Here is a 23,546-nt window from a genome sequence, read left to right as displayed (position 1 = left end):
AACATCTTATGCCCCTACTGCAGCCACTTGTAAAAAACAAAATAAAATCAACCTAAAATAAATTAAATCCTTTAATTTACCAAAGTATAAAATACATCACATAACTTTTTCAAAGTTTTCATCAGTGTTGAAATTTTTCATTTATTAAATAATGAGGTATTTGGGCTAAAATAAAATATAGAGTAAAACAAATAATGATAATAAGTCTAATTGCATTAAACAATTTGCCTTATTTTTATTGAGTTCTTTATATCAACACAATCAATAGTGACAGAAGTCATTATAAATTCATACCCAAATTTAGCCTAATATTATAAAGAAAAATCAGAGAAGCCTTAACTGTGTAATATATGTTTATTTAACCCACAACAATCTAAATAACTAAGAGATTCTAAATGAAAAGAATATCTTGGAATAATGCAAATACAGTTAGCAAATACTTCCTACAGACTGAAGAGAGGCATGTGGAGAGTGAGGTTGGGGGAGGAGCAGGAAGATGCCAATAAACAATTAAAATTTTGTTAAAAAACACTAAGATAAACAAAGCTAATGAAGCATGTAAGCTAGCCACCTAACCCCAGGAGCTAGAGAGAAATTCCTAGACGATTTACCATTTTTTTGATTCAAAGAAAGCTTTGCCTACAATCTTGACTTGGAAAGATAATCACAATATATTCATTAAGTTTAAAAAAACAGAAATAGTATAGATTAAAAAACTGAATAACTAGATAAATAAATAAAATGAAATGAAATAAAAAATAGTATAGATGGTATTTTCCATTTTTGTTCAAAGATGTTTTTATTCTCATATAGGAAATGTGTGCATGCATGTGTACCTGCACAAGCACATTTATAATCAACATCTACCTAACCAGCTCACTCAATTACCTGCTCCTTTTCCACTCCATGTATGAAACACTCCAATGCCCATGATATAATAAACACTTGGGGCTAATCTGTTTTTATGTCTAATATGCCCCATGCTTTTGCTCCCCCAAGAATTAATTGGTTTGGTTTCAAATCTGGTAATACTAGTTGTACTTATTATTATAATTCCATGGTTTTATTAATATTATATATATAGGCAAAATATAATTGAGAAAAGAGTTGGTGTTTATACAAAAACTAAGCCTAATGGTTTGGAAAGGCTCAAAAAATGAGATATAAAAAAACTGCTACAGAATTACATGTGAGCACAAAAATTGTAAATAATTGGGAGATATCACACACACAAAAAAGAATTTTCCACTCAGGTTACTTTGCAAGAGTCTCGAAGTCCACCTAAGAACACCAAAACCAAGGAGATAAAATATGGGTATGATTTATGCACACCTTTTCCTATTCAAAGAAACTGTCTGGCATAGCAAAAGTCCTGAGAATGAATGCTTGTTTATGTTTTGAATCAAAATAATATACATGGGGTATGTTTGAATAATTTATTTTATGACTCTCAGCTTTAACCAAAATACCTTACAAAACCATCCAGTAGGACTTTAGTAGATACACACACACACACACTTCCACCCAAGAAGTTACAATGCCTAAGTAAAGTGAAACTATACATTTTTTCTTCAGTTTGCTTACTTGTATTATCTTATTTATTTTCCTGTAATTAACAAATTATTTTATAATAAGAAAAATATTTATTTTTAATTACCCAAAAGGATAATATTTTGTAAATGCCTAGGGAAACAAAAAGTCATTTTGCTAACAATCAATATAAGAGGCTTCATTAAAGAGGAAAAAATACACCACTGGTCACATGTGACAGTAACAAATTCCATACCTTAAACTTAGAAGGTCAGCTTTAATACTGTATAATATCCAGATCCAACATACACTCTTCTGTCAGAGTAATATATCACCAATGCTGAATATAATTATAGCTTACTTTAAGCTTTTTTTTTTTCACCTACCCTCAGCAAGGTGACTAAACACTTAAAATGAGCAGTTCTGTGGAGACTACAAAGCAATCAGCCTACCCTGTAGGGCAAAAGAAATATCAACCCACATCCTAATCAAGCCCTATCCATAAAAATTATACTTAATTATAGAGCCAGATCAGGAATTCAGAAACTAAATAATGGTCTGACTGTAAAATCTACCAAACTTCAAAATACACCAATATATATATTTTCTATGAATTGTAAAAAAAATTCAAGCTAGTCATTTATTCCTACTTTGTATATTAGATGAGATAGTAGAGTAACAAACTTAGAACTTATTTCTCCTAATCACTTCTAAACTATAACATATTCAAAGGCATAAAATATCTACAGAAAAATATTTCAAATAAATTGCCTTATGGTCATTACTTACAAATAAAATTAAAAGGGAACCAGATTAAAGGCAATGATCAAAAACAAAGCACCTATACAAGAAACATGAGCTCTTGATTTGTAGATGAAAACATAGTAAGAGAACTATGGATTTAAAATAAGATATTCTACTAAGTGATCTAACCAAAACTTGAGTTCCACTATTCAAAGAAAAATATTGTAGAATAGCAAATATTTAGTTTAAACCATATCAAATACTCCTAAGTAAATTTCCTAATATCAACACGTCATTAACTCTGGAAAGCATTAACCGAATAATTCATTTTAAAAACAGACTGATTGTACCACCAACACATGGAAAAAGAGACATTATGGTCACATTTCAGGCCTTTGATCACTTGTTCCCACCCTAAAACTTGCAAGTACTAGGTTGGATCAGTCCCCAAAACTTAAATTGAATCCATAATCTACCCTTGAATCTATGAAGTTCACTACTGTCTTATTGCCTTTATTCATAATACTCCCCTCCATAGAATGGCCTCTGTAAAGACTGGAATAATTTCATCTTTCAAGGGCCAATTCAGGTCTCCTTTAAACCCTCTGTAACTTATGTTTCTATACTTGCTTACTGGATTCTATCCCCTTGATATCCCAGACAGCACTCCGGCTAGTGCCCATTTCTCTCCTCTTTTTTACAGCAAAAAGTCTCAGGTGACTTTATCACAAGCATGGTGAGTGCTCTTTCACTATCCATTCACTCAATCTCACTTCTGCCACCAACACTCAAAAAAAACTGCTTCTCTAAAAGATCGCCTACAGCCCTCATTTTGCCAATTTTAACAGCGACAGCTTGCCCTACTTCTCGGTAGCGTTCTACAGGGTCTGTCCCTTCCTTCTTTTGAAACATTCTTTCATTGTTAGGTTTCAGGAAGCTACCCTCCTCCTCCCCACTGGTCCACTGTTCTGAGGACAGGGAGAAGACCTTGCACTCTGGTTTTCCAACAGGGCAGTGCATAGAGACACCAAAACACTTGATCTCCTACCCTTAAAAATGAGTAGTAACAACGTTACCATTACCCCAGAATCCTTCCTCATGCTGCCATCTACTTACTTCCACTCAAGAGTACCACTGTAACTGAAGAACATGAATTAATTTTATCTTTTTTACATTTTATAAAAATAGAATCAAACATAGATCTTCTTTCATACAATATTATGTTTGAGAATTCCATCAGTATTGTTGCGTGTATTTGTAGAAAGTTCATTTTCTTTGCTGTGTAGTATTCCACTATGTAGATATATAAAATTTATTTATTTTATTGTTCATGAACATTGGCATAGTTTCCACTTTGGGGCTGTTGTAGATTGTGCTATCATGCATATTCTAGCACAAATTTTTTAGTGAACTTAGGAATGTATTTCTGACGGGCTATGCCTGAGAGTGGAACTGCTGACGTGTTTATACATGTACACATACATACATATATAAGTATGTGTATGTGTGTATGTATCTATATTTTCAGATTTAGTGGATATTGCCAAGCCTTTTTTCCTGAGTAGGTGTACCAACTTTCCACCAATGCTGTAAAGAGTTCCAGATATTTTCATCCTCAACAACTGATATTTATATTTCATTGTGGTTTTGACTTACATTTCCCTGTTCACTAATGAAATTGACAATTTTTTATATGTGTATTGTCAATTGGATATTCTGTTTTGTGAGGTGTCAATTCAAATCTTTCGCATACTATTCTATTGGGTTGTCTCTATTTTTTTAATTGATTTTTAGGGTTTTTTATATACTGTGAACACAAGTTTTTTGTCAAACATATGCATTGGAATGTCTTCTCCCACTTGGTAAATTGCTTTTTTAAAATGTCTTTTAATAACAAAGGTTCTTACTTTTAGTGTAACCCAGTTTCCAATATTTTCTATTGGGGTTGTTGCTTTTTTTTTGTTTAAAAAGTTTTGTCTACATGGAAAAAAAAAGAACAGTAGTAGGCACATGCATTTCACTTTATTTAATGCTTTACTTTTCCTATTCTTTTTTACTATTCAAAGTCATTTAACATGCATTCTGATAATCTCTTCTGAGTCCCATATTAAGGTTTCATAATAACATAATACCTCCTCCTCAGAAGTATATAGCATGGTAGGGGGCACAGATATACATATAGAAAACAGTGCAGTGATTCAAAACAAGAACACAAAGAAAATTATGTGAACTTCTGATCTCTAAAATGTGTTTCCCAATAGGGTAGCTACTAGCCACATGTGGCTCTTTAAATAAAATTAATTAAAATTCAATTTCAAGTGCTCAATAATCACATTTCAAGTGCTCAACTGCCACACATGGCCTGGGTACTGTACCAAATAGCACAGACAGAACATTTCCATCATGACAAAAGTTCTACTGCAAATCTATTCAAATAAGCCAAAGTTCTCCTTATCTATGCAGAGGCATTCCAAATGACCTCAATGGTCCTAACCCTAATTTGGGTGATTCTTTTCTGTCATCCATGGTGACTTTTAACATATGATAAAAGTTGTAAAACTGTACCTGTTTCTTTCTGGCAAAAATCATCCCTTACACTAAATTACTAGAAATCCATGACCAATATAGATGATGACACTGAATTTTATTTCAAAGGCTTTCCGAAAAGAAAAAATTAAAACCACCTTCTATTGCCAATGTTATACATACCTTTGTATTAAGCCCTTTTTCTATATTTACAGATATGTCAGATCTATTAGTCTGTAGTTTTCTAAGGAAACAGAATTGGCAGGAGGTATCTGTAAATATTATGAGATTTTATAAAACTGTCTCACACAACTGTGGGCATGCACGACTCCAAAGTCCATAGGGCAGGCTGCAAGGTGTGAACTCCAGTGAAGGTTTTTGACGAATTCCCCAGGGGAAGCTGGCCAGATGAAGTAGAGATGAAAATTCTCTCTTCTGCATGCCAAAATCATCACATCTTTTAAAGCCTTCAATTGATTGGATGAAATGCCTCTCATTGCTGAAGACACTCCTTAGTTAATTGTAGATGTAATCAGCCATAGTTGCAATCAACTTATTGATTAGTCCATGAAATATCCTCACAGTAACAATTAGGCCAGTTCTTGCTTGACCAGACAACTGGGCACCATTACCTGGCCAAGTGGACAAATGAGCCTAACCATCACATCACAGTCAACTCCTTGTTGAAGTTGTAGCCATACACATCTCCTTACACCAACCTTAATCTCTAAATAAAAAGAGTAAGTCATACTTTTGGCTAACAATACTCAACTTTCCTGCAAACAACTGGAAATGCACTATATCTCCAGAACAGAGTGCAAGTCCTTGGATAATATTCACTCTTAAATTTGATATTGTGTAACTTAAATACTAAGATATGTACTAATGCAACTTACGTCACATGAAAAGGGGATAAAATAGAGGAGACAACATACATATTCATAATTATGTACCTATACAAACACAATGATAACAAAACAAGGAAGAAATATTCATATCATTAAAGTCCTCATTTATGCATCTGGTCACGTGGTTGTAGTTCATATTTATCACTAACTTCTTCCACTACCCACTCCATATTCCCGCTACCCTCAGAAGCACCTCAGCTGACCATGGTTCTTCGCCTGGTGGGGTGACCCAAACTTTGATTCCTGAAGTTTCTGGGCCATTGGTAGTTGCATTTTTCCATTAATCTTTAATCACAGGGCATGGTAGTCTACAAGACGGCCTAAAGGATCTCCTGTAGACCAGGCAAACTCTTCTTCACCTCCATTGCATAGTGGCAGTGCTATTTTCCCTTGATGATCAGTATCAATCAACCCAGCCAGGATAGGAATTCCATTTGTTGCTTGTTGATTCAGAGGAATGAGGAACCCAAAGTGGCCAGGTGGCAGTCTTATCTTCCAATTCAATGGAATTGTGGTTGTCTCCTGGTGGAAGTACTCCTCCTTTTGGAACTAAGACAGTAGACCAACAGAGCAAAAGGCTGCAGGGAAAGGAAGCAACAATTCTTCTAGTGGATCACCAGGGATATAGTGAGTGGTGCTACTCCCATCTCTACCACTTGATTCCTGAACCTTGAATCCTGGCTATGGGAGAAATAGCACCATAGAGTGGACACTGATTTAGGGCTGAAACAGCCTCCTGGAGAACACTGTCTCAGCCCTGCAAGGTATTGTCACCTAGTTGGCACCATAAATGAGTCCTCAAAAGGCGATTTCACCATTCTATCAATCCAGCTGTTTTATGAAGATGGGGAACATGGTAAGCCCAAAGAATTCCATAAATATGTACCCATCCCTACACATGACTTGCAATGAAGTACATTCCTTGATCAGAAGCAATGTTGTGTGGAATGTTATGAAAGTAGATAAGGCATTATGTAAGTTCACAGACGGCAGTTTTGGCAGAAGCACTGCATGCAAGGAAGGCAAGCCCATATCCAAAGCATTTCGTTATTCTAGTTAGAACAAATCACTGCCCCTTCCCTGATGGAAGTGGTCCAATGTAATCAACCTGCCACCAGGTAGCAGGCTGATCACCTCGGGCAACGGTGCCATATCAGGGACTGAGTGTGGGTCTCTGCTGCTGGCAGACTGGGTGCTCAGCAGTGGCTGTGGCCAGGTCAGCCTTGATGAGTGGAAGTCCATGTTGCTGAGCCCATGCATAACCTCCAAACCTACCACCATGGCCACTTTGTTCATGAGCCCATTGGGCAATGACAGGAGTAGCTGGAGAAAGAGGCCAACTGTTAACCACAGAACCAGTCATCCTAGCCACTTGATTATTAAAATATTCTTCTGCTGAAGTCAACTTCTGGGGAGAATTCACATGGGACAAAAATATCTTCATGTTTTTTCCCCACTCAGAAAAGTCTATCCACATACCTCTTCCCCAGACCTCTTTGTCACCAATTTTCTAATCATGTTCCTTCCAAGTCCCTGACCATCCAGCCAAACCATTAGCAACAGTCCATGAATCAGTATAAAAATGCACCTCTGGCCAGTTCTCCTTCCAAGCAAAATGAACAACCAGGTACACTGCTCAAACTTCTACACACTGGAAGGATTCCCCTCACCACTGTCTTTCAGGGACATCACAGAAAGGGGACACAGTGCTGCAGCTGTCTATTTTTGGGTGGTACCTGCATATCATGCAGAGCCATCTGTAAACCAGGCCCAAGTTTTTTCTTCCTCAGTCAACTGATTATAAGGAAGTCCCCAAGAGGCTATAGCTGTGGTGGGAAGAGAAGGTATTATGGCAGAAGTGGGGGGCATGGGCGTTTGGGCCACTTCCACATGTCAGGACCAGCTAAAGCCCTATCAACTATATACCAATCCCATTTTATGATGGGGTGCTGCTGTGTACACCCAACTTTATGGCTTAGGAGGTCAGACAACACGCAGATCATGATAAGCAACTCACATATGGTAAACTGATGATCCATGGTTAAACGTTCAGTCTCTACTAAAGCCCGCAAAAAGGGCCAAAAGCTTTTTCTCAAAAGGAAAGTATTTACTGCAGAGGATGGATGCCAAGGCTTTGCTCCAAAATCTAAGGACCTATATTGTGATTCTCCTATAGGGAGAGCTTCAGACAGCATCTCTTTTTGCCATTGACACTTCCAGCACCTTGGATCAGCTGGATCATATGGCTCAAGAGGCAGAGCAGCTTGCACAGCAGTCTGGACCTTTCGCAGAGGCTACTCTTGTTCCAGCCCCCACTCAAACTAGCAGCTTTTCTAGTCACTCGGTAAATGGGTCGAAATAGCACACCCAAATGAGGGATATGTTGTCTTCAAATTCCAACTAGGTATTGTGCCTCTTTCTTGGTCATGGGAGGGGCCAAATGCAACAGCTTATTCTTTACCTTAGAAGGGATATCTTGACATGCCCCACACCACCGGACACCTATAAATTTTACTGAGGTGGAAAGCTCCTGTATTTTTGTTGGATTTATATCCCATCCTCTGACCCACAAATGCCTTACCAATAAGTCTAGAGTAGTTGCTACTTCTTGCTCACTAGGTCCCACCAACATGATATCGTCGCTATAATGGACCAATGTGATGACCTGTGGAAATGAAAGACGATCAAGGTCCCTGCAGACAACATTATGACATAGGGCTGGAGAGTTGATATACCCCTGAGGTAGGACAGTGAAGTTATACTGCTGGCCTTGCCAGCTGAAAGCAAACTGTTTCTGGTGGTCCTTACTAACAGCAATTGAGAAAGAAGCATTTGCCAGATCAATAGGTGCATACCAGGTACCAGGGGATGGGCTTATTTGCTCAAGAACAATACCACATCTAGAACAGCAGCAACAATCTATGTGACCACCTGGTTAAGTTTAAGATAATCCACTATCATCCCCCAAGACCCATCTGTTTTCTGAACAGGCCAAGTAGGAGAGTTGAATGGGAATGTGGTAGGAATCACCACCCCTACATCCTTCAAGTCCTTGATGGAGCACTAATCTCTACAATCCCTCTAGGAATATAGTATTGTTTCTGATTTATTATTTTGCTATGTAGAGGCAGTTCTAGTTGCTTCCACTTGATCTTTCCTACCATAATAGCCCTCACTCCACAAATTAGGAAACCAATATGGGTATTCTGTCAGCTGCTGATTATGTCAATTCCAATTATGCATTCCAGAACTGGAGAAATAACCACGAATGGGTCCAGGAACCCACTGGACCCTCTGTGAGCTGGACCTGAGCAAAATCTCCATCAATCACCTGATCATAAGCCCCTACTCTGGTGAACCACAGTGACATTCTGAGTCGGAGCCAGTGTCTAACAATCCTCAAATGTCTGATTATTTCCTTTACCCAAATGCAGAGTTACCCTGGTAAAAGGCCATAGGTCTCGTGGGGGAGGAAGATTAACAGTGTAAATTTTTGGCAGTGTTAACAGGGTCCTTCCCCAGGGGGGCCCATCTTTCCCCTCACTCAAAGGGTTCTGGGTCTATAAACTGGCTTAAGTCTGGGAAATTGATTAAGGGGCCATGACTCTGTTTTGGTCATTTACGTTAGAATTTTGTTCACTTCACCTAGAACTTTTCTGCCTATACAGATCAAGTAAAAATTTAGTAGACTGCTCATCTACTTTTACATCTAGGTACCCCATGATCTACTAGCCAACACCATAGGTCTCTGCAAATCAGACTATTTTGATTACTACTTTGAGTCTGCTGTCCATTATGGTAGCCACGCCCATGTTGTCTTCGTTGATTAAGTGCTGCCACTTGGCTTCTGCCAACCTGGGATTCAATCATCCCCACTGTGTTTAAGGATTCCAGTTTAGTGACAGAAGTTCCCACAGTAATATCTGTACTGCAAAGAAGAGTAACCACAGAGGTCTTCAGAGATGATGAAGTTAGTCAAACAAATTTATTCCTCACAGTCCTGCTGGAAGGTGTTTCCTCCGGACATCCTGCGGTGGGTAAGCAGGTCTTACATGGCAAATCCATTCTAACACACCAATCTCTCTAAGCCTTTGGATCCCCTCATCTGTATTTTACCAGGGCACTTGTGGCATTTTGACATCAGGTAACGTTGGCCACCTTTTGGTCCATGTTTCAGCCAACCATCCAAACAAACTGTTAATGTCCTTTCTAACCCTTTGCGCTACCAATGAATTCAGAAGCTTAGCGGGTTCACATCAATAAATTCAGCCTGATCCAACTTTATATTCCTTCCACCGTTATCCCACACCCTTAATATTAATTACCCACACATATTCCCTGATTTCTGCCTATACAAGCTGGAAAACTCATGCAATTCTTGTGGAGAATAGCCTACCTCCTCATGAGTCACAATTTATACCTAATTATTTTATTTGGAGCCTGATGGGACTTCGAGTCTTTTTATCTGTCTGGAAGAAAAGAGGGCTGGAAGGGATGGTTCAGGAAAAGAATTAGAAGTGTCTTGCAAGCCAATTACCTTAGGGCATTCCCTTGAAGTTTCATCTGGTGAAACAGGATTAAACTCTTCAGACAGAGGCGTGAGGGCTGTTTCATCAGAGGAGGTGGTTACAGGTTTATCAGGCACTGTAAAGTTAATATCTTCAGGCAGAAGATAGATGCCAGATTCCTCAGGGCAGACTGAAGGTAGGGAAGCTGTTTCCTCAGGGCAGATCATTACAGGTTTATCTAGCAAACACTCAGCAGAATCTAGGGTTTCAATGTCCCCACACCATCATTATCAACCCATATGTCCTCTTTCCAATTTTCAGGATCCCATTCCTTTCCAATCAATGCCCTCAGTAACAGCAGAAACCCTGCAAGGTTGGAAATTTAGTTTATGTTGTAACTCTGCCATTCACACAATGAGACTCTAGGTCTGGTTTTCAGAGATCTCAAGTCTGTGGCTACAGGAAATGAGATTTTCTTCCAGTGCACAAATAGAGACTTTCATATCCTTCATGCAGCATATAAGTTGCAAATTTGAAGACTTCAGCTCATCCTTTTCTTTTATAATTGTACCCAGTGTGCCAGTTTGGTTATATTATGTCCCCCAGAAAAAGCCATGTTCTTTAATGCCATCTTGTGGGGGCAAATGTATTAGTGTTGATTAGGTTGGAACCTTTTGATTGTTTCATGTAGATGTGACTCACCCAACTATAGGTGATAACTCTGACTGAATTATTTCCATGGAGGTGTGGTCCCACCCATTCAGCATGGGTCTTGATTAGTCTACTGGAGTCCTTTAAAAAGAGCCACGCAGGCCCAGATGCTTGCTGATGCTGACACTTAGAGATACCTGGAAATGTGGACAGAGGAGGTTAGCTAAGAGATGAAGCCCAGAGTTTGTCCCAGATATGCTAAGACAGGACCCCCAGACACTTAGAGAGGAATATTCTGGGAAAAGAACCAAGAGCACACAGGAGCTGAGACAGGAGCTGGAACACAACCTGGGATCAACAGACACCAGTCATGTGCCTTCCCATCTAACAGAGGTTTTTCCGGGCACCATCAGCCTTTCTCCAGTGAAGGTAACCTATTGTTGATACCTTAGCTTAGACATTTTATGGCCTTAAGACTGTAACTTTGTAACCAAATAAACCCCCTTTATAAAAGCCAATCCATTTCTGGTATTTTGCATTCCCACAGCATTAGCAAACCAGAATAGCCAGGCAACATCATTATACTTTTTAACTCCACAAAATTCAAAGTGTCAAAAACACTCTCACCCAGATCCTTGCCTCTTACAAGCATCTGAGTAGCTGTATCCAGTAATGATGTTTTGCCTCTCTTTATCAGTGCTATCTTGATTTTTGCAAATAGAGTCATTAGTGCCTTTGAGTCTAATCAGAGTGGAGAACCCGTTGCAAAAACCCCAGAAACAATTCAGAATTCCCATTTTTAAGATTCTGTTTCTCAAGGACCACTCCCAGTATCAAAGCTGAATTAGTTGGGGTTCTCTAGGAATCAGAACCAACTAGGAGACATCTGTTGTTAATATGAGATTTTATAAAAGTGCCTCATGCAACTGTGGGAATGCATGGGTCCAAATTCTGTCAGGCAGGCTGCAAGCCTGTAAAGGTTTTCGATGAATTCCCCAGGAGAAACTGGCCGGTAGAAGGAGAGATGAAAATTCTCTCTTCTGACTACTAAAACTGTCACTTCTCTATTTAGAGCCTTCAACTGATTGGATGAAATGCCTCTTGTTGCTGAAGGCAATCTCAGTTGATTGCAGATGTAATCAGCCACAGATACAATAAACTTAATGATGATTTAAGTCCATGAAATGTCCTCACAGTAATAATTAGGCCAGTGCTTGCTTGACCAATCAACTGTGCACCATTACCTGGCCAAGTTGACACAGGAACCTAACCATCACATCAGGTAATACCAAAACAAGGATCACCATTTTAAAATCCTTTACTTAATTCACTTAGCAATTCTTAAGAAAGAACAACAGCAACCAGGCCAAAAATAGGTCTAAGAAATAAAATATGTAGGGTTTTTTTGCATGGAATGACCAGAGACTTTAGTTGAAGTTAATAATTTCTCTCATTGCAAAATTATTTCTTTGCCAAAGAAACCAAAATACTCAACAAATAACTTCATAGTGATAGCTATTATCAGTGAAGTTTTCATTCACAGAAAATACAAATGATGATCACTGAAAACAAGGGTAGTTTCTTATATTTCATCTTTATATCCATGAGATAATAGCAGTATTCTTCCAAAATTGTTACAGTGTAACGACATTTTGTTGTTGTCTTTTAAATGACCTTTCCAAATAATTAGTTTGGGGTCACATACTCTCCCTTGACTGTGCTTGAGTATCAAAATGCTCTTTTACAAATGAAGTTTTTGGACCCTATGTTACAGTGTGACTGACTTTAAGTGTTGATAGGATATTAAAAAAAAAAAAAAATCAATCATGGCCTTTCAAGCAGCAATTTATATTTTATTTTAAATTAACTAGGAGTAATACATATATATTTAAACTTTAAGTAGATCTGAAGCACTTTATAATTCTAGGACATTCCAGGTAAAGTATAAATTGAGTTGAACAGCTCTTATTCACTATGTATAGAAAATATGTATTTCTCTGTTAAAACCAATTACTATTTTTTTTGATGTGCTCTCTTTTATTGGTAACTTTACAATCAAAGTCAAAGCTTTTAAGATACAGGTAAAGTTAACTTTGAAAGCAAATAATTGTAACACATTTTAATACATCTGTAAGCTAAAGGAAGTATGAATAACAGCATACAAAAGAGAAAGTCTTCTACCAGAGATAAAAATTGAGTCTTAGAGAAAGTATCTAAGAGAATGACACCAGCATTGGAAAGGCTGAAAGCACTGGAAAGTAGTGGCTTGCTCTTTAGCATAACCAGTTAGCACTTATTTGAAAACATTAATCGTTATTTTCTTCCAAGGCATTTTTCATTAATATTTCATTCCTTTAAAGCATTTTTAGAAAGAACATCAAAATGGTCTAGAATTAGCATTTTCAACAACTATTTCTTTAATAAGCAACATTAAGGGTCATAAAAGTTATGGCCTCTGAATAATAATTTATATAAAAATAAGAAATACCCTAAGATATATGGCAGGGCCTAAATAAAGAGGTAAGGAAGAATATTAGCATCCTGCCTTACCCTTTTTGACTTATTTGAAAACAATCTTGAAAAAATGCTTATAAAAGACAAAAGTTAGCAAATCTCTATGAGTGAATTTCTGATAAAAATCATGCATTGCCCTAATTTTTTAACCTACCAAAGGAGATGTTTCTATGATTTCCATGGTGTACCACACAGCTGTTCCCTTGTCCCCACTATAGGCTACACAATGACACCAGTCAAGGAACACACTCTGTAGCACTGCCTGTCAGACACTCCTCTCCTCACCTTTTCTATTCTTTAGTAGCTAGTATAAAACCCACTCCCTTATCCCTATCCTGATCCTGCAGAGACACACTACTCCCTGCTGAAGGCAATCTCCCTGAGACCACTCATTTCTTCTCTTAGGACTCTTTTCATACGAATACCCAGCCACAGTGGGAGGTTTTAAAAATAATCTTTATACCTGAAACTATCAAACTACAACCCAGAACCCATGAATCTTGAAGACAATTGTATAAAAATGTAGCTTATGAGGGGTGACAATGGGATTGGGAAAGCCATATGGACCACATTCCCCTTTGTCTAGTTTATGGATGGATGAGTAGAAAAATGGGGGAAGGAAAAAAACAAACAAACAAAGAAAGGTACCCCGTTTTCTTTTTTACTTTAATTGCTCTTTTTCACTTTAATTATTATTCTTGCTTTTTTTTGTGTGTGTGTGTGGTAATGAAGGTGCCAGGGATTGATTTTGGTGATGAATGCCATTTGGTAATGGTGCCATTTGGTAATGGTGCCGTGAACAAACGAATGTAAGATTTGTTTTGTATGACTGCATGGTATATGAATATATCCGAATAAAACAAATTAAAGAAAAAATAATCTTTAACCTTTGAATTCTTCCCCTTTGTATGCTCCCACAGTCCTGTATATAATATAGAGAATAGAATAATGCTGTAAATATCGTCAAAGAAGTGAGTGGTTCTGTGCAAAAACTAAGGTTTTAAACTAAGTGTTCAAGCAGCACTGTCTTAACAAATTCTTTTTAATCACAGATGTGGTCTGTATCTGTGGTGCTCAACATGGTAGCCACTAGCCACATGTGGCTATTGAGCACTTGAAATGTTGCTAGAGTGACTGAGGAACTGAATTTTTTAATTCCTTTTTAATTTTAATTGATTAAATTTAAATAGCTGCAAGTGGCTAGTGGCTACTGTATTGAACAGCACAGGAGAGAAGTATAGAAAGTCACCTGCCACTCTCTGCATCATTATTAAAAAGAGAAAAAGAAAAGACAAACGAAATATGATAATATAGCCCATCTACAAAAACCTTCACTCGTCTCATCCATTTCAGAAATCATCATTAATATCAACCTAAATCTGTACAAATTGTTAATTCTCAAACTTTTTTTAACCAAGGCTAATTTCTAAATATTTTTATATCTCATGTCTGCCTAATCTAAAATTCCAAAATATGCCATGAGAGAATAAAAATAAATTAAAACATTATTGTTAGGATGAAACTAAGCAGCAGATTAAGATTTTTTAAAAAAGCAAAAAATGTACATACCATCATATGCATTGAAAATGTGGGGCAAAAGCTCATGAGAAACTCTTAAAAGGAATTTGCCTCTAAGCAGCAAGTCTGCTGGTCAAATGACAGGAGTAAGACTTTTTCCATTTATATCATTAGTGAAATTTGGATTTTTTGACATATGAATGCAATGCCTTTATAATTTAAATTTCTTATTCAATATTTCGTTTTCTGACAGCATATTAAACCATGTGTCCACATCCACCTTTGCAACAACAAATCACTAAAACATGGTTTTAAAGTCATATCTGAGGTGACAAAGAAGTTGAATACTATCTTTAAAAGTAAATTTTAAAGAGAGAAAGGAATTCTGAGGGTTAAGTCAGCCCACAAGCCCCATTTGACCTGCAGAGCACATTGTGAAGACCTGGAAATCCCAAATTTCCTTTGTGATAGATGCTTAAGGTGCAAGGGACAAGAGACAAAGCCCAGAGCCAAACATCAAGTCTAGCATATACCGCAAAATGTGGGAACCTCAAAAGGCTACACTTTTAGCAGGAAGGTAAACTACAAATAAACTTATCCAGTAAAGGTAGACAACAAGGAAAATTCTTCTGAGAATACATAATACAAGTCAGACAAAATGTAAGGGGTTATGCAGTCAATAAAAACCTCAAGGAAGTAATTTTAGTTTAAGGGGGTTCAAGGTTGTTAGTGCCCCTAGCACCCAGTAGTTACAAAAACATAAATTCATTCTATAAAATTTACCTTCAAAGTAAGTCTCATAGAAAAAGTTCCAATAGTTCACAGCCTAAAAATGTGAAACATACAAAGCAACCAAATATCATTAGGAAAAGTGAAAACAACCAACCAACACCAGCATTAAGCCTGGAAAGCCTTCAGGTAAAATTACAGAAACAGAATATAGAATAAGAATATTAGCAGGTTTATAGAAATATAAAAAAGGATTGGGAAAAAAAGTGAGGAAAAAGAACCTATAAAAAGTTCCAAGAATATTTAAAATTATATCAATGGAAATTAAACACAATGTACAAGTTAAGTAGATACAGAAGAATGAGCAGATAGGCAGACATGAAGAGACAAATGGGAAACTAGAAGTTGTAGAAAAATATACCCAGAATGCAGCAGAGAGAAAAAAATGAATGGAAACTAAAAATGACAGGTTAGGAATTAGTCGCATATGGAGTAAAAAGTCTAAAACATGCAAAATCAGAGCAAAAACACATTAAAAGAGATAATGGGTGAAATTTTTGCAGAACTTATGAAAGACACTAATCCTCATATTTGGAGGCCCCCAAATCTCTAGCAGTATAAATAAAAAAGAAATCTCATCTAGACACATAAAACTGAAATTAGAGAACATGATGGATCAAGAAAACATCATAAAACCAGCCAGAGAAAAGCAGCAGATTACCTACTAAGGAATGAGTTTTAGATGAAGAGTCAACCTCTCAAAAAAACAGCAATGAAAACCAGAGAAAGATTAATAGCTCCAAAGTGCCAATAAAACACATAAAACCCCTGAATTTCATGCCCTAGAAAACTATCCCTCAAAAGAAAAAGCAAATAAAGGCACCTTCAGGTAAATACAGTGTTTTACTATCAGCAGACTCTCACTTAAGGAACTTAATGATACACTTAAAGCAAACAGAAAATAATGCAAGAAAGAAAGCACAAGAACCAAAAAAGAATAAGTATGTGTGTGTGTAAACATACATATATATAAACACACATTCATAGAATAACTCAGTAACAATCATGGCACTAAAAAGTTCATTTATAACATTAAAAAGGAAAAAAGATACAATTAAAATATCTTACAATACTAGCATAAAAATCAAGAGGAGTGATTGGTGCTAAGGTATTAGGTTCAAGAGGAGAGAGATGATGATTTTTGTCCCTTTTCAGGGTCATAAGTGTTAACTTTCCTTTTTAAGCGTGTATGAATGTTACATTTCTTTTCTATTATAAGATGAGAAAAAGAATACATCTTCCAACTTAGTTGATGAGGAAAAACGAAATTAGAAATTAAAAATCTATCCAAAAGAAGGTAAGTTACAGGCAATATACTCTATCTTAGCCTTGTTAGGAGTCAGGTGGGTGCTTGTATTACTGTTACGACAAAGACTTTTTTCTCAAAATTAAAATTTATTCAGACTATTTAGGGAACACAACATTACTAAAAATTATACTCAAAATAGTGAACATTTCCATAGAAAATAAGATACCAGAAAATGTAAGCCTCAAAATATGATAAAGGCTTACTTCCACAAAAGCAAAACAATTATTTTCATACCGTTATATATAAGCAACTAGGAATTCCTAATTACTGGGATTAAATTTTGAATTTTGCATTATTTTGTTTAATTTGATTGAATATAATTGTACTCAATTTGAACATTCAAAGTATTTTTTAACTTTAATATTTTATAAAAATAATACAATAAATAAGTTAAAGTATTAGTAACTTCAAAAATTTTGTCCTTGAAAACCTTTTTTTTTTCTACATCATATGATAGCAATGTCGACATTGGTCTCAATGCCTGCCACAAGCTTTTCTATTTCTATCTATCCTCACACGTGTGACACATGGCACAAAACGTAGGTCAACCCCAAAGTCAAGTTATTCCACCTGCTTTTTGATTTTAACTCCAGAGATGCAAAAAACCTAGATTCTAAAAATGACACATTAACTGGAATAATGACATTCAAAAGCTACTTGTATATGTATATGTTTGCTTTGCTACTTGTATATGTATATGTTTCCTTTGTAGTAAACATACACATTTTACAACAAAATCCTTTCAAAGTGATTCTCTGGAAACTGTATTTATCAGTTGAATCAAACCTACTTCTAAAACCTCCTTGGAGGTCTTCTAACAAAAAGATAACTTCGGTGAGAGAATATTTCTTATAAACTTCAAAATGCAAATTTTAACTGTGATTAGAGGAAAATAAAACCTAAAATCACTAGACCCAGAGACCTGAAAAGACTGGATTTTCTGAGATAGAAAGCTTGCCCTTAACAGCTGTATCAAATTGAGATAATGAAGATACATGCTAAGAACTAGTTTGCTATGTACATGGATGAATATGGGGTATAAATGCACGATATAAATCATAATGATGTAAGTATCTATCTCTTTACATTTCAGCCTCAATGTATTCATTGGCTCAAGCATATCTGTTGACTATGTCAAGCTACACCAAAAGTTATACATGATAATTTAAAGAAGTTAATCTTTTCCTTGGTGTTCCAAATATAAAACTGTCTTTTAGCTTGAAACTCTCCCAAGAATATTGTATAATCAATAAATCTCATTATCAAACAGAAAAACTTTATAAAGATTTGATTTGAGGATCATAAAGTAATACACTGGTTTTCACATAATTTACTATCCTAATAGTAAAAGATTGACATGGCTCGTAATTGCTAGACAGTTTCAATAGTTGATGAATGGCTCTAAAAAATATTGCATATCTAGGGGAGCATAGGGGGAGGAAGCTCGTTTCTTGCTTTTTGTTTTTTGTTTTTTACTTTTTTTTCTTGATTTTTGATTTAAATAAACCAGCAGTGCTGGAGAACCACCAATGTTCAGATCTCAAATTTTTTTTCAATTCTACTCACCAACTTTAAAGAATTTCAACTCTGATTTACTCAACGATATCAGTCCTAACAATGACCTCAAAAGCTTATAAAAATTAAAATGTCTTTTCCCTTAGAATTTAGTCACATAGTATACATAAACAAGAGGATATGAAATCCTGACTTTATCAGCAGATACATCGTAACTAACTACAAAACAAAGCCCAAAGATTTGATCATTTGCATAACTTCAAGTCATTTCAGCTGTCATTCCTCAAATTGAAGCTCTGAATGAAGAAATATTCTCAAGTATCTTCTCAGTTCTCTCTTTACATAAACTGTCATGATTTAAAAAAAAATTCTCCATTGATAAGGTTTTTTATACTTTTCAATTAAAGGACTACTTGGTGGGAAATATCCACAGGACTTGAGGTTTTTTCATAAGGTTCAAATGCAAAACACATCTCATCGTTTCCCAATATTTTTAGGTAACATCACAATAAATGATCCCACCCATTGCAATACGCAGAAATCCGTACTTAATATAATAACACTTCAATTTTGTTTCTCTTTGTTACAATATCCATCTATTCAAAAGATGGAGGAGGAGGAAAAGAAAGAAAAGAAGAAGAAAAGGTAAAATGAAGGGACCACTTCTCATTACATTGAAAAACAATGAATGATATTTCCAGTGGCTAGTGGCTGCCAGATCAACTGAGAAATGAGTGTGAGCTGTCTCCCCATTTGACCCCAAAATACCCTCCCTCCTACATTTAAACTCTTCAGGAATAGGTCCTGGATCTCCTTTGCTAAACTCAAGCCCCACGTCTAAGATAGTACTTGGAAAATAAAGGTGCGCAATAAATATTTTTTACATGAATACATTTTACAGGTGCATACTAAGCTGAAATCAAAGCTTTTCATATGTAACTATAACTGGCAAAATAAATAAATTTATGTCATGATCCAATCTCAGCTTCTAACAATAAGGAAGGACTAAATAAAGCTAAAATCAAAACTTCATCATTTGACTCACTCAGCAAATCTTTACACAGCACTTTCTATGTGCTAAGCACTATACCTGGAAAGAGAAGCAAATAAGACATGTGAAATACCTGGTCTCGCACCTAACTACTGTTGTACAGTCTAGAGAACAAACTGGAAATGGCAAAATAGGAAAAATTTTAAAAATTTAAATACACTAAAGATTATCTGAAGACTTTTTTTAAATACTTGCACTGTCAAGAATTTTTTCATATTATATCCAAACCTCAGAAGCATTCAAAAAAAGCACTAATCTGAGAGAATGTGAAGAGATTATTTTACATATCATTAATGTTCAATTATAGTATGACATTCCAGCCCTCAGGATATATAGATGCATATTTTTTTTCTTATGTAGAAATTTATTATACAATGAGAAGCCAAAAGTGATCTACCCTCATTGCTTGCAACTCCAAAATTCTCTGATCCTTGAATCACCAAGAGATTTCGTAACAACAACTTCTAGCTTGAATTGTTCAAGAATACTCTAGACTAGCTACCTACTTAATTCAGAGCTAGCAAAGAGCCTCTGAAGAGATTCCAACACTTCCATTTAGATACTATAACATTCATGACACACTTGAGGTATATCTTGTTTGGTTTTTTTGTAAAAAGTCTGTGTCTTACCAAATAATAATCTAACAAGTTTAAATATGCTAGTTTATTAAAATATATAAATAAATATTAACATTTCCTATGCAGTTATTTCTCAGAGGCAACAAAAATTAATCCCATTCTAGAAGTCTAAAAATTTACTTGTGAAGAAAACTATAGTATTGTTGCCAGATGAAATACATGACAACCAGTTAAATTTAAATTTCAGATGCACAAGAAATAATATTTTACTATAAATATGTATGAAATTCAAATTTTACTGGGCATTCATATTTTTATTTGCTAAATCTGACATTAGCCTAGGGCTCCTACAAAGATATCACTTCCATTAAAGGAAAAGAAAAAAAAAATTAATTGATGGCATTTCTTGCTATGTCAAGCATGGATCAGCATGAATATATACAATTCCAAAATTCACAGTGAAACTCAGCCACATTAACTCAATAAAGTTTCTAAACATGATTGCTCTTTTAAAAAACGCCTTAAGTTTTTCATAGTTCTAAGAAAAACAATGTAAGAATTAGTTTTCTAAGACTGTAGGCTATGCATAACTCAATAATAAATAGCAAAAGTTACTACCAAGACTGTATTTCTTCATGCATATAAATAGTATGTATTTAAAGTCTACCTTACAAAGTTGTTGAGGTATACCAGCTTTTTATTTAAAGGTACCATGAAGGAAGTTGTAAATAAAAGTGAAAGATTGATGACATCTGTCAAATTCAATAGCATGCTCTGTTCAGACAGGTGAGTTACCTGACAGGGTTACTGGTCAAAGACACACGGAGGGACTCCAGGCATGTGACAAGTCTCTCATCTGCAGGTGCCATTTTCAGTTCATGGATAAACTCCTGAGGTGAGATCTGTCGACTACGCTTAAGACTTCCCTGTAAAACAGGTCAAAAAAAGAGTTATTAACTTATCCTGAGTGAAGATTACCTATAAAAATAATAAAAATTAAATTCATCTTATCTCTCAATCAAAAGTTGAACGTAACTTTGGGGAGTAATTTCCTTCTATGTATAAATCTATAAATTTCTAAGATCAATAGGTTTTCAAATTAAAATAATTGCTTTTACAAATCCATAACGCCATTGGGAGCAATTAAATGTGTATAATAGGAAATGAGTCTTAATACTTCAAGAGCAGAGGATCTAAGATGGTGGCATAGAGAGGAGCGGAAGCTAGTTAGTTCCCCTGGAACAACTAATAAACAACCAGGAACAACTAGTAAAAAATCCAGAATAACTGCAGAGGGACAAATGTGACCATCCACTTATCATACACCAACCTGAATTGAGAGGAATGTGCGAGATCGCAGCATAAAATCTGTAAGTAAAAACTGTGGATCCAAGCTGGGAGCCCCCTCCCCCCACAGTCTGAGCTGCAAAGCCTTGTGGTGCTAAAGAGAAGCACTCTCCCAGCAAGTGAATATAGCTCAGCTGAGGTCCAACTGGAGTTTTAATTAAGCATGGGCTGCTCTCTACGAGCTATGAATCCCCAACATGCAGACAGAGGCTTTTGGTGATGACTGGCCTTGGAGAGCCGGAGGGTGGCCATGGACTGGTCCTGAAGGGGGCCTTCTGTCCCTTTTTCACCTCAGTGGCGAAAGCCTCAGCCATTTTCAGTTCTCAGTGCTCTGACCCAGACAAGGGTGGAGATAGCACAGGCAGAGTCCATTCAAATGCTAATGACCTCTCCCTAGTGGGGTTATCTTCCCTAAGAGGAAAGGGGTGGGGCCCAGTTCTACCACTCGCCTTCCATTCAGAATCAGACCCCAGAGCCTGGGAGAAAACAGGCATGTGCCACACCTCCTTACACCAGTCTGAAGTTACAGGCTGACAGGCACCACCTGCTGGGCAGAAAAGCACATAACCTGATGCATCACAGGGTGTACCAATTTTCTAAGACATACCCTCAAGGAAACCTGATACTGAATATTTCTTCCTTCTGGGACCTGAGCCCATTCTGGTCTGGGAAAACCTGATTTGGGTAACCAAGGAAACCATGCCCGGACAACAGAAAACTACAACCTACACCAAGAAAAACGAAGTTATGGCCCAGTCAAAGGAACAAACTTACACTTCATCTGAGATACAGGAATTGAAACAACTAATAATAAGTTAATTCAAAAAGTTTAGGGAAGATATGGCGAAAGATATGACCCGTATAATGAAAACACTGGGCATACATAAGGTAGAAATTGAAAGTTCGAAAAACCAACCAGCAGAATCTATGGAAATGAAAGGCACAACATAAGAGATGAAAGACACAATGGGAACATACAACAGTAGATCTGAAGAGGCAGAAGAAAATACTCAGGAACTGGAGAACAAGGCACTGGAAAGCCTACACACAAAAGAACAGATAGAGAAAAGAATGGAAAAATACGTGCAACGTCTCTGGAAACTTCAGGACAAAACAAAAAGCAAGAATGTATGTGTCATTGGTGTCCCAGAAGGAGAAGAGAAGGGAAAAGGGGCAGAAGCAATAATAGAGGAAATAATCAATGAAAATTTCCCATCTCTTATGAAAGACATAAAATTACAGATCCAAGAAGTGCAGTGTACCTCAAACAGAACAGATCTGAATAGGCCTATGTCAAGACACTTAATAATCAGATTAGCAAACATCGAAGATAAAGAGAGAATCCTGAAAGCAGCAAGAGAGAAATGATCTATCACAAACAAAGGAAGCTTGATAAGACTAGGTGTGGATTTCTCAAGAGAAACCATGGAGGCAAGAAGGAAGTGGGGTGATATATTTAGGATACAAAGAGGAAAACCACAAACCACAAATCCTATATCTGACAAAACTGTCCTTCAAATATGAGGGTGAGCTTAAAATAGTCTCTGACAAATAGACAATGACAGAGTTTGTGAACAAGATACCTGCTCTACAGGAAACACTAAAGGAAGCACTGCAGACAGAAAGGAAAAGAAAGGAGTAAGAGAGTTGGAAAACAATTTTGGGAGACAGTAGCACAGCAATGCAAGTACAGTGAACAAAGATGACTGTGAGAATGGTTGAAAGAGGAATGTTGGGAGCATGTGGGTCACCAAAACAAAAGATGAATGATAAAGACTGGGACCGTGTAACTCAGGGAAACCTAGGGTGCTCAACGATTGTAATAAAACATACAAATATGTTTTTACATGAGGTAGAACAAATGAATGTCAACATTGTAAGGTGTTAAAAATAGGGCGGGATTGAGGGTAAAATACAATCAATGCAAACTAGAGACTATAATTTACAGAAACATTGTATTATGCTTCCTTTAATATAATAAAGGCAATATACCAAAGCTAAATGCATATGGGGGGTTGGAGAATAGGGGAAGGGTATAGGACTCCTGGCATTGGTAAT

At 36.5% G+C, this 23,546-nt stretch overlaps 1 protein-coding gene across 1 annotated transcript in view; it reads right to left on the bottom strand.

Moving 5' to 3' along the window:
* Window positions 1-23,546, bottom strand: part of DIAPH3 (diaphanous related formin 3) — a 584,600-nt gene that overhangs the window by 397,808 nt on the left and 163,246 nt on the right. The window contains exon 5 of the mRNA XM_037800254.1: window positions 20,937-21,067. Within this exon, the coding sequence (XP_037656182.1) occupies window positions 20,937-21,067 (131 nt within the window). The remainder of the gene's footprint in view (window positions 1-20,936; window positions 21,068-23,546) is intronic.

This window comes from Choloepus didactylus, chromosome 12 (assembly GCF_015220235.1).
Source record: "Choloepus didactylus isolate mChoDid1 chromosome 12, mChoDid1.pri, whole genome shotgun sequence".
NCBI lineage: Eukaryota > Metazoa > Chordata > Mammalia > Pilosa > Megalonychidae > Choloepus > Choloepus didactylus.
The sequence above is the reverse complement of the archived record's forward strand: the minus strand, read 5'-3'. Positions and strand labels throughout refer to the sequence as shown.